Here is a 12,200-nt window from a genome sequence, read left to right as displayed (position 1 = left end):
AACGTTAACTCTGCTTCTCTTTCCACAGATGCTGCCAGACCTGCTGAGTGAATCCAGCATTTCTTGTTTTAATATCATGGGAGATTGTCTGTTTAAAAATCACACTGCACTTATTTATACAAACTTCTAAAAAGAGCTTAATAATTGATTAAAATCAAAATTTGCCAAATAATCTGATTATAAATCTTTTGATTGCAATACTGAAAAGAAGTAATCACGTTACAATGATTAGGCACTTATTGGAATTTATGCTGCACATGTCAATTGATAGGGAGAATAAAGGAACACTTAAAACTAAACATGTAGATCTAGTTCTTTGTTGCAAGTCAAAAGTCAGCACATAATATTCCAATATTGTTACCTGTTTTAATATGTTGCTGTAATTGGACTCATTAGGAATTGATGAAGGTAGAGGCAATTTTCTGTCTGCATAGTTAGTGGGAGAAGGTAAGGTTGATGAATCCGTTCCAGCACATTTGGGCTTAAAGGAACACGTTGCATTTGTGTGAGTTTTCTTGACCGCTGAGGATACCGCAAGAGCAAAGGGTGATGGTGAGGTAGAGGTGTATGTTGTTGCAGCTACAGTAGTTCTGAGAGCTTTTGTGTCACTTAATTTTACACGTACGGATGGCTTGCTTGGTACTTTGGGAGGTTTTGAAGGTCGCGATGAAGATGTCTCACCAGGTTTGGACAATTCTTTCTGGGCATTCCCTTCAGAAATACCAGCAAATTCTGGTGGCGGAGGAATTATAACATCTAGACCATCAACATTTCTAGGACTAACTTCCTGAAATGGCACTCCATTTTCCTCTTTTGTTAAAAATGTGTTCTCCCTATCTAAGCTGGACTGAGAAGGTAAACTAGGACTTCTAGCAAGTGCGGAGGTAACATATTGTCCTGAGCTCCTTTTATGCAGCTGAAGGAAGACAGATCCAGGTTTCATTTTTCTCTCCGTAGTACTCTGGGTTCTTCTAGTAACCATTACCTTGGGTTGTGCAACTTCACTGTCAGCAAACAGTTTGGGAACTGTTGCTTCTGGGTGATGAGACTGGGTTGTGGAATTAATGGGCATCCATTTTACAGTTTTATCAAAGTCAGCTTCTTGGTGAAAAGCAACCGGCTCTCTTCTAACGCTTGATGGAGGTTCTTCTGTTGTATTAGACCGCTTTATTGACTTTTTTGAAGTGTCAGAATCTGGGATATCATCAAAAGTGGAAGTTTGTTGATCTACTGGTTCAGCTTCTGGCATGATTCCAGATGTGACAAATGCTTCGTTTTCTAATGACTTTGAAGGCACAATTTTATAGGTAGTCATTCCAATCTTTGGTATATAGTCTCTTGTGATTTCATTAGAAGGTTTAGGTTTAGGCTCAGATTCACACTTATATATTATTGGAATCTTTGTTGGACTTTCTGGACTTCTGATTGCATCTTTGGTCAACAATGGTCCATGGGAATCAGCGAATGTTAAAGTTTCTGGAGCTGGTTGGTTAACAGACATTATACCTTGCTTACCAGCGAGTCCCTGTTCAGTTGTGTCAGCAGATTTAGTTGCAGCAGACACACAATTCTGTTGCTCAGAAGACACTGGCAGGCTGAAATTATTGATTTGTGTATGTTGTATACTTTCAGAAGTATTTTTCAAAGTCGTATCATCCGATGGGATAATGTTACCATTTGTTGCCTTGGTACATCGCGCATTCTGGAAATCCAGTGTTTTATCAGCTTCTACTGAATTAGTTTCTTCAACTTTCATCTCATTGATCTCCATTTTGTCCGAATGTTTTTGCTGGTCTTTAACAGTTATATTAGATGACTGAAAACTGGCAGAATCTTTGGGCACAAGATTTGGTCTTGTACCTCCAGAAATGCTTGCCATTTCTGGAGCCTGAGGCAACTTTTCTGCTGTTCCTTTATCTGGTGCATATGTGGAGCTGAAGCTTGACATTCCATCAGAATCTCTTTGGTGCACCTCACTGGTTGTATTTTCTGCAATTGGTGGTTGTTCAACTAAAATGTAAGCAAAGAATGTGATCAGTTTACTTGGATGAGAAAAATCACCAGCAAGAATATATGGCAAGTTCAACAAGCAATTTTCACCTATGATACAGGCATAAAATAGAGAATGTTCAGCAAAATATCTTTTGAGGTATACTACATTTGGTCATTCACAATACGAGCAAATCTCCCATGACTTTCCTTTTGGTGAGTGTCACATTTCAGGGTTCCTTGACCATTTTTCCACGGGGTAAGGAGCCAGAAACTGGTAATGTTAAAAAAATGTTTTAAGTTTAAGCTTGCTTTAAAGGGATAACAATCACAGGACAGCAGGGCTCCCAAATGTAAATTTTGGTTGCTGATGGGGCATCTGAAATTAATGTCCTGTGGATAATAGGGATAGTTTGCAATTAAAGTGACCAGTCACACTCCCTGATGATGAGACAATCCTATTCACTTGAATTCAGCACAACCACTGGCCAGTTAAGTTAGTGGATTTCACTGGGGAGGAGGACGTAGTCATTTTTGACCACTTGAGTCAGTTTTTTGAAAGAAGAGACACGGACACCAAAAGGCAGTCAAGCTTCCAGGTGCCACATGTAAGTTGAAGAGACAGGAGACTGTAAGGTGGAATATTCGGTCCTGGGCTGTAAGTCAGGGGATCAGAGAGATCATTCTGTTTCAATTAAGTACGATGATCCACCAGAACAAGGGTAGCATCGTGTGTTCTTTGTTTTGTCATTATGCGAGAACTTACTTGTACCCATTGAACTAAATGATTCTGATCATGCCCATCACTCCTGGAGTTTCACCTTACTGTGTAAATTGAAGATGTACATGTGCATAAGACAAAGATCCAGTCCAGACTGCAAGACAGTTTCATTGTTACACTCCCAAGTCCTGCTGCCGTACAAATAGATATTCGGCAGTGCGGTTCAATTACTATAAAATGAAGTAGGAAGAGGCTTGTGTGGAGCATAGACACATGCGCAGACCTGTTGGGCTGAATGGCCTGTTTTTGTGCTGTAAAATACAATGTAATGCTATGTAAAAACGCTCTGGTTGACATCAGTTGCTCCCATAAACAAACCATAAATAATAACAGATCCTCATTCATCACAGGTTTAAAAAGAGGGTTTCTTACCGGGAACACTGACTTATCAGCATTGGGCACAGCTCTGGATCTGGGAATACGGGAAAGGAAGCCCCCACTCTGGCAGCACACCGACAGGAGGCTCAGGGACAATTTTGAGCAGGATCACAGTGTCTGGGAGATGGATTTAAGGGTTCCAGGAACACTAAAAAGGGAAGCTCTAGGAATACTGAGCAGGTCCTGGGATCTGGTGAGCTAGGGACACTGGGGCGGAAGTACTTGGGTCTAATAGCATTGGGTCAATTCGGTTTTCAGGGAGCACTGGAAATGCAGTTTATCTTGCCAGACAAATTTATTGCCCCCCAGTATTGCATCTGCCTGCTTCTTGAATGACTCGAGGTTTTGCTTCACTCTTTGCATGGAGGTACATCTTTTACCAAATTGTACCCATGTCCCTTTTATGAAATAGTGGTTAAACTTTTTTTTAATACTTTATTTAGCGTTTCGCTACACAACTGCAATATGTCATTACAATTCAGCAGTCAAGTGATTGTAAGGCATGTCTCTTACTTTCTATTGTAATTTAAAAGATTTGTATCTGAAAATCCATAAGGTGGACATTCACAACTGTTCTGCACTTGAGCACAAGCAAAATGTGCCAAATGTGGCTAAAACACTACAGGGTACATAACAGTATGTACATACTAGTTACTTTAAAAGAAAAATTGCACTATTATCCTATTTTATCAAATCTAGGTATTTTTTGCTGATTTTCAAATGGCCTGTGGACTGAGTAGCATATCATTGGTGTGGGACTGGAGTTACAATATAGGCCTTTCCTAAAGAACATAAGTGAACTGCAGTCTGACATCTTCATGGTCACTTTTCAAGTTTTTATGTCCAGACATTTTTAAAAATTGGATTAAAATTCTCAAACTGCTAAACTGGGATTTGAACACATTCTCTGGATCATTAGTCCCAGCCTGTTGATTATTACCTTGGTAATATAACCACTACACTACTGTATTCGTGGAAATGTAATGCAGGACATTTTCAGGATTAAGGCTGCAACATGCAACTAAAAGTAAAACAACACTGTAAGGAAAGGAATGCCAGAGCTGGGAAAAGGAATACTTCCCATTTCAGTGTCAGCAGCTAGCACTTCCAGGTCTTGTACAACATAGCAGAGTTGAGCTTCTTTTATTGCAATTATGTGCCTAACTTCAAACTACAAGAATGCTTCCCACTGTACAAAAGTATTTTCAATCCCATTTCTACACTTGTAATTTTCATTGCTTCTCTGAGATAGATTTGCACTAAATTAATGAGTCCTATCAGTTTGGGCTAAATTCAAATCACAACTTATGTCCTCCAGACTTGGTCACATCTACATGTGACACCAATCCAAACCATGTGATTGACTTTTAATCCCCTATGAATTGGCCCAATAAGCAACTTGCTTATATCCTGAGGTAAGCGTAAATAGCAATATATGGCATATTTAAATTTTCAGAAAGCTTTCGATAAGGTCCCACAGAAGAAGTTGGTAAACAAAATTAGAGCACATGGGATTGGGGGAAATATACTGGCATGGATTGAGAACTGGTTAACGGACAGAAAACAGAGAGTAGGAATAAATGGGACATTTTCTGATTGGCAGACTGTGACTAGTGGGGTACCGCAAGGATCAGTGCTCGGGCCCCAGCTAGTCACAATCTCGATCAATGATTTGGAGGTGGGGATTAAATATAATATTTCCAAGTTTGCAGATGACACTAAACTAGGTGGAAGTGTGAGTTGTGAGGAGGGTGCAAAGACGCTTCAAAGGGATTTGGAGAGGCAAAGCGAGTGGGCAAGAATTTTGGCAGGTGGAATACAATGTGGAGAAATGGGAGGTTATTTACTTTGGTAGGAAAAACAGAAAGACAGAGTATCTCTTAAATGGTGAGAGGCTGGGAAGTGTTGAATTTCAAAGGGACTTGGGTGTCCTTGTTTATGAGTCACCGACAGCTAGCATGCAGGTGCAACAGGCAACTAAGAAGGCAAATGGTATGTTGCCCTTCATTACAAGAGGATTTGTGTATAGGGCTGGGATTTTACTGAGCTTCTGACGTTGGGCTTCATGACGGGGGTGGGGGTGGGCAGGGGTGTCGGAAGATTATTCCAGCAGTGGCCCGCCACGGAGCCCGATGCCAGGAGTGCCAGACCGAACCTTCCCAGCAGCAGCGAGGCTCTGTAGCTGCCACGCCCACGCCAACCACCACGCCCGCCCCCCCCCGGCCCCACCGCCACTGGGCGACGGGACCCAGATTAACATATTTAAATATGACATGAATACATTTAAATTAATGAAATGAATACAGTTAAATAAAATCAACAGCAATCTTACATTCAGGTCACAATCCAGCGAGCGGCAGCTGGGACTCACACACCTTCACTTTCCCGTCCAAGGAAAGTAGGCGCCACCGTGGTGGGGAAGGGGAAACATGATGTTTAGTGCTTGGTGAGGGTGTGTGGGCAGGCAAACGGGCTCTAATGCAAATTACTAGCGTAAGGGAAGGTGGTCTGCACGGAATGTCCTCAAGGCCCTACGGGAAAAGGAGATGGTGGATCCTGTCGGATGGTTCCCCGAGCAGACCGTCAAAGTCATTTGGCGGAATGCCTCATCACCAGAACTTTCAAACAAGCATCAAGATGTAGCTTGGCTGGTGGTGAGAAGGGCTCTCCCCGTCAGATTCTTCATGCACACCCGAAGTCTCGCCCCCTCCGCGCAATGCCCCCGCGGTGGCTGTGGTGGGGAAGAGATGGTTGCCCACCTCCTCCTGAAATGTGTCTTCGCAAAGCAGGTGTGGAAAGAGATGCAGTGGTTTTTGTCGAGGTTCATCCCAAGCAGCTCTGTAACACAGGAGTCTGTGCTCTACGGGCTGTTCCCAGGGACGCACACCGAGACAAACATCAACTGCTGCTGGAGGACTATCAATTCGGTGAAAGACGCCCTTTGGTCTGCCCGAAACTTGCTGGTCTTCCAGCGCAAAGAGTTGTCCACCACCGAATGTTGCAGACTGGCACATTCCAAGGTCCAGGACTACGTGCTGAGGGACGCACTAAAGCTTGGGACAGCCGCAGCAAAGGCTCAATGGGGAAAGACTACTGTGTAAGGTCCCCCCACCAAGCTGAACTGAGGGGCTGGATCCATGGGAAACCCCTTGAACTGTATCGGGAAAATTTCTGTCTCCTGTATAATGTAAAAATGTATCTGGCACGACAAATGTGAAATGGAAGGGTTGTGAGGCAACTCATAATTGTATAGGAGGAAACTGATCACTTTTGCACTGTTTATATTTTTTGACTTGATGCTGTTTTAAACTGTTTGGGAATGTAATTTTTTACAGATTTTTATGAATAAAGTATATTTTGGAAATAAAAAAAAAAGGGAAGGTGGGAAGGGGAGACCTCTGCACTTTGAAAGGTTTTGGGGGCGGGGGGTGCAAGGTCAAGTGTTGAAGGTAAGTGTTTTGGGGGGCGGGGGGGGGGTTGCAGGGAAGAGGGCAAATGTTGAATTTAATCGTTATTGGTTGGAGGGGAAGCAGTGATAGATTTATCAGCAGTACATTGGCACCGAAGTGGATGGCGGGAGCAGGTAAGTACTTCATTCCTTTATTTACATAATTTTGCCTAAGTAGATTTGTCTCCCATCGCCGTGGCAGGAAGGTCGCCATGAGGCCTTGCCGCCGCCAGCAATATCGGGCCAGGCCTTCCCGGTGTCGAGGCCCATGGCAGGCCTCTGCCAGAGGTATTTTCCGGCCCCTCCTGCCACGACCCCTGACGTCAGGGGGCTGTAAATTGCATCCCAGAGGGTGGCGAATCTTTGGAATTCTCTGCCCCAGAGGGCTGTGGAGACTCAGTCATTGAATATTTTCAAGACTGAAATTGATAAGATTTTTACATATCAAAAACATCAAGGGTTAAGGGGATAGTGCAGGAAAATGTTGTTGAAGTAGAAGTTCAGCCATGATCTCATTGAATGGCGGAGCAGGCTCAAAGGGCTGAATGGCCTACTCCTGCTCCTATTTCTTATGTTCATAATAATGCACATATATTTAAACTAAAAAGTTGAGGATAATCCAGTTTATGGCTTATTTCAAATGTGAACCTCATTTTTGAAGACTTAGAATTCCAGTTAGATTTATTTCTTTGTTGTTTATATATGGCACTTACCATATGTGTTTGCCACTGACAGATCCTTATTCATATTTGCCATCAACTTTTCATCCTTTTCTGTTGCAATTTGATTACACACATCTTCAGCTGTACTTACTCTGTTGAAACACAAGTAAAAAAGCAATTATAAAGTGGAGGCACAAATATTATAGTGGGCTTGTATTTGTTGGTGCACCAAGTCTGCAAAATGTGTAACAACTTTAAAAATGATATTGGGGACAGGAATAGTTTTAAAGAACACATTTATAGTTATGCTGACCAATACTTCAAACTGATCTAGTGCCCAGTTTTAAAATCATTTTAAAATCTAAGTATTAGACCTGTTCAAAATGATAAAATGTACAGACAAGGTAAATAGATTTCCACTGGTTGAAAAATTGAAGCCACAGTATTAAGTTAAGCACTGGATACAGGAAGAAACTTGGACACAAAGGGTTAACGGAATGTGGTAGCCACAGGTGATGATTGGTAACAAATTAATTACATTATTCAATAAAGGTACTAAATAATAAATTTAAAAATATAGTCGGGTATGTAGAGAATGCCCAGATTAGGTTGGGTAAAAAGGTAAAAAAGTGGGATTGTGCAGGCAAGAAAGGACTTCTTCTGTGTTAAGATTCCTATGTTCTATTTATACAGCAATATTTCACTGAAAAGATAAATTATCCAGTATTATAATCAAAAGAAAGTATTAATATAATTATCTAAATGTAATGCAGATCTTTACTTAACAGCTGCCCATACTATACCAAGTCATGAGAATGTTAATGCGAAACTGGGTTTCCAAAATGGAACATGTTTCCAAGCATGAACATCTATCACTTGGATGAGAAAAATACCCAGCAAATTAACAAAAAAGTGTTTATAAGTGGGGAGGGTCATCTTCCAAGAAGTGTACAGAGCTCACCCTGCAAAACCTTGGTGAATGGATATTAACTGGTAACTAATCTTGTCCAGGTCCCAAATACCAAAATGACAACTGCAGGAATGATCCAGCAGAGTGACTGGTCAAATTTGTGCAGAGATTGCTTCAAACCAGTTGTTTCTTTTTTCTTTAATTCCTACCTCAGAGGATCATACATCAGCAGACAGCCCTCTGATCACAATGCTAACATTAAAGCTTCCTTGATATTTGCTGACACTAAAGCACAGCCAGTTAATTTCTGCAAGACTCAAGTTCAAAACTTTACTCCTGGCTGTGTAGAACTTGCTTTGCCAGCCTTGATTAGTCCTAATCGCATACTAACTTTGATGTACTCCCATAAGGACCTCTCGAAGCTGGAATGGTTCATCAGTTTTGGATTGCAGGCCCAATTTTAAGGTTCCACTCATGGGAGGAAAAGGTGTGCTGAGTGACATCAATATTTTCAATGATGGCCTGGATTTTGCAGTCAGTGGCGAAGTGACAGCACTTGCTGTTGGCCTCGATGAATGCTGCCCACAAAGGTTTAGTGAGCTCTGTGGCATGAATTTCAACTTTCCTGATGTTAATTTCATTTTGGAGCCAGCTACTGGGATCTTTGATGTTCAGCAATAGTGAAGTCATCAAGCAGGCTAAGCAACCAATCACACTGAAGTATTGTTACAGACAGCAAACCAGAAAGTTACAAGCAGGTTTCAGCATTCATTTGTTATCATTTTACAGAAAGTGAAACAATGACAGGGACATTCACCTGAAATTACGGTTGAACATGAAGTATCAACAAACATTACAAATAAATTAAAAATCCTTGGGATGGAGAAATTTGACACTCCACAAATACAAAATTAATTTTTCAGGAACGAGAAGTTGTTCAGCAGTGATTATGACTTTGTATGCTGTTGAAAACCCAGTTGCACCTCATTCAACAAGGCATAAACTTTTTAAGGTTTTCATTTAGCATGAATAAAAGAACAAAAAGTGGAATTTTATGTCAATTCAGTGATTTCTAATTGATTTCCATCAGTGAGAACTTCAGCAGTGTACCCTGTGGAGGAACAGCGAATCACTGACTGCAACTTCTAGATTTCCCCATTTAACTGTACATGTGTAGATGCCAGAAACTGCTATCAATTTCACAGGGCAATGATGGAGAATGCTAACAGTTTCGTCCTACAAAGTCTGGGCCGATGACTGGTCAGCAGTTGAGCTATCCAAGGAATACTGCTCAATAAGTGGCAACATGTTTTAAGTATTCAATATTTTACATCACTAAAAGCCTCTCTTACTTGCTATGGAATTTTTACATTCTAGATGACTGGAATACAATGGGGTAATTTTATGCTGTCCCCGCAGTGGGTTTGGAGGTGGGGAGAGCATATAATCAGGTGGGATGGTGGTGGGGGGGGGCCCCCGCCACCTTCCTGCCTCTGCTGGAATGAAGTCTGGGGCAGGAAGGCCTGTAAAACCGCCCTCCTGCCCCATTGCCAATTGAGGCCCTGTAGTGGGCAATTAATGTCCAATTAAGGATCTCCTCCCACCGCCACAATTAGCTCAGCAGCAGGCGGGCCTGTCGCCGCATGGGCAGCATGGCAAGAAAAACTGTGGGGGTTGCTTACCAGTTCCAGGGGAGGTGTGGGGGGAAAGATAGTGTTAAAAGGCACTTGGTGCCTAAACGACGGACCCAGCATCAGGAAGGGGAGCCTGACAGCCAACCCTGCCCTTGCTGCCAACCACCCTTCAATCCCCTCCCCCATGACCCCTACCCCACGAGACCCCTCCCGCCTGACCAACCTATGGCCTAGGTCCAGTGCCACTCCTAGGCCTCGAGTGGGTGCTTCACCAGCAGCAGCCACTGCCTCTGCAGTGGTGCTGCTCAGCTAAAGAGCTGCCAGTCTCTGATTGGCCGGCAGCGCTCAGAGGGCTGGACTTCTGTCGCCGGGTCCTTGATCCTGTGGAAGGCCCACTGCTGTCCACTTAAGTACCTAGATTAGATTTAGATTAGAGATACAGCACTGAAACAGGCCCTTCGGCCCACCGAGTCTGTGCCGAACATCAACCACCCATTTATACTAATCCTACACTAATCCCATATTCCTACCAAACATCCCCACCTGTCCCTATATTTCCCTACCACCTACCTACACTAGTGACAATTTATAATGGCCAACTTACCTATCAACCTGCAAGTCTTTTGGCTTGTGGGAGGAAACCGGAGCACCCGGAGAAAACCCACGCAGACACAGGGAGGACTTGCAAACTCCACACAGGCAGTACCTGGAATCGAACCCGGGTCCCTGGAGCTGTGAGGCTGCGGTGCTAACCACTGCGCCACTGTGCCGCCTAATTGGCACTTGATTCGGCGAGCCTCCCACAGAAGGGGTGACGCAGAGTTCTCGTCGGTGCTTTTGCCGGAAATTGAGACCCATGACATCTGGATAAATTCCCAGCCAATGTTACAACATAATATACATTATACCTCATTCACATCCATACCATTGTTCATAATCCTAAGTGATAGCAACCAAGCTTGCATTCCATTAAGTGCAAAAGTAATTTAATACTTAAAAGGTTACATTTTGGTAAACTGAGCAAACAATATTTTGGGAACTGTTTAAACAAAATTTGAAAACAGTCTTATAAAATGCACAAGAAGGCCACCAACACTATCCTTCACAATTACTTACTTGTCCTCGGATTTTGTATCGGTTTGTTTATCTGTTGCAATAGAGGAATTATGCACATCTAAGTTGCCAGGTCCTGAAGTCTGAGCGTTTTCAGAATTGGATGGAAAATCTATGGAAACTTGCAAGCAAAGTGTCTCTTCTCCTTTTTGAAGAATAGCATCTTCTGCTTCATCAATGTCCAGAGATTTTACCTCTTCAGTTTCAACAATCTCCTCAAGGTTATGTTCCGATCCAATGCCAGCTGCACCCACAGGAAAAAAGAGTCAATGAACAAGCTACAGTACTTGATCAGTTTACAAAACTGTTTATCAAACTAAAGGTTCAACAACTGAACATTCATCTTTCAGATTTGTATTTTGACAGAAATAAACCCTCAAAACAAATCACTTAAAAAACATCCTGCAGCCAGTATATATGTTTTTAAAAATCATTTACTCACCAGATAATAAACCTGCACAAATTCTGCTAGGATGCTGGCAACACATACATTTTCCACTGCTGTGTGGCCCATATTATTCAATTTCAAAATGCATTGAAAACTATCAGGCTCCGACGATGACCAAATCCATCATAAAAGTGTCAACATTTACCTGCAATGTGCTGCTACATATATTTCCAAAATTTCTGACCTAAAATTAATGGCAGCCTAACTTCATATTTAACTTATGTGGTGGCAGTATGTATGTATGATCTAATGGCAAAAAAAACTTCTTTTTGTTTGCTTGAAGATGCAGGCTCTGGCTACTGGGTGGGTTGTGGTATGAACTGATGTTATTTCCTTGAGTGGTCGTGGATCCTGAAGTTATCTGCTTTGAGGTATACATAATTAAGATAATGAACTATTATTGGGTGCAAACAGGATACTATCCCTACTTTCCCTGCCTGCCAAAACCTGTACCTTACAACAGTGTGCAGCTAATCCCACTATTTTGACTGCACTACCCTTGTGAGATATTCCTTTCCAAGCTCCCAAATTGACACGATAGGCCACTAATCCCTGACGCCACACTAAGCATTTCCTTGGTGCCATCTACCATAGCAACCATCCACCCCAAAAAGTGAACAGTGATGCTGTCACCTCAACTGACTTCTGTCTGAGAATGGGATCTGAACTTAGTGCACAGGGCTTCTGGAGATGCTGTTGTGTGCTGGATGAGTCCAGGCTCAGCTTGCCAGATCATAGCCAACAGATCAGCTGTATCCTTCCCTCCCCCTTCCATTTGACAGTGAAGCTGCCAGAAGGGTTTTTTAAGCTCAACATTTCCCATTTACAGCACTGAAC

General features: G+C 42.4%; 1 protein-coding gene across 5 annotated transcripts in view; it reads right to left on the bottom strand.

Moving 5' to 3' along the window:
* cobll1b (cordon-bleu WH2 repeat protein-like 1b) overlaps positions 1–12,200 on the bottom strand; it is a 235,779-nt gene that overhangs the window by 14,224 nt on the left and 209,355 nt on the right. For all 5 annotated transcript variants that reach the window (XM_068035220.1, XM_068035221.1, XM_068035222.1 and 2 more), the window contains 3 exons: positions 10,919–11,159; positions 7,310–7,410; positions 362–2,010 (listed from right to left, as the gene is read on the bottom strand). In XM_068035220.1, coding sequence (XP_067891321.1) covers positions 362–2,010; positions 7,310–7,410; positions 10,919–11,159 — 1,991 coding nt within the window. The remainder of the gene's footprint in view (positions 1–361; positions 2,011–7,309; positions 7,411–10,918; positions 11,160–12,200) is intronic.

Source organism: Heterodontus francisci, chromosome 7 (assembly GCF_036365525.1).
Source record: "Heterodontus francisci isolate sHetFra1 chromosome 7, sHetFra1.hap1, whole genome shotgun sequence".
NCBI lineage: Eukaryota > Metazoa > Chordata > Chondrichthyes > Heterodontiformes > Heterodontidae > Heterodontus > Heterodontus francisci.
The sequence above is the reverse complement of the archived record's forward strand: the minus strand, read 5'-3'. Positions and strand labels throughout refer to the sequence as shown.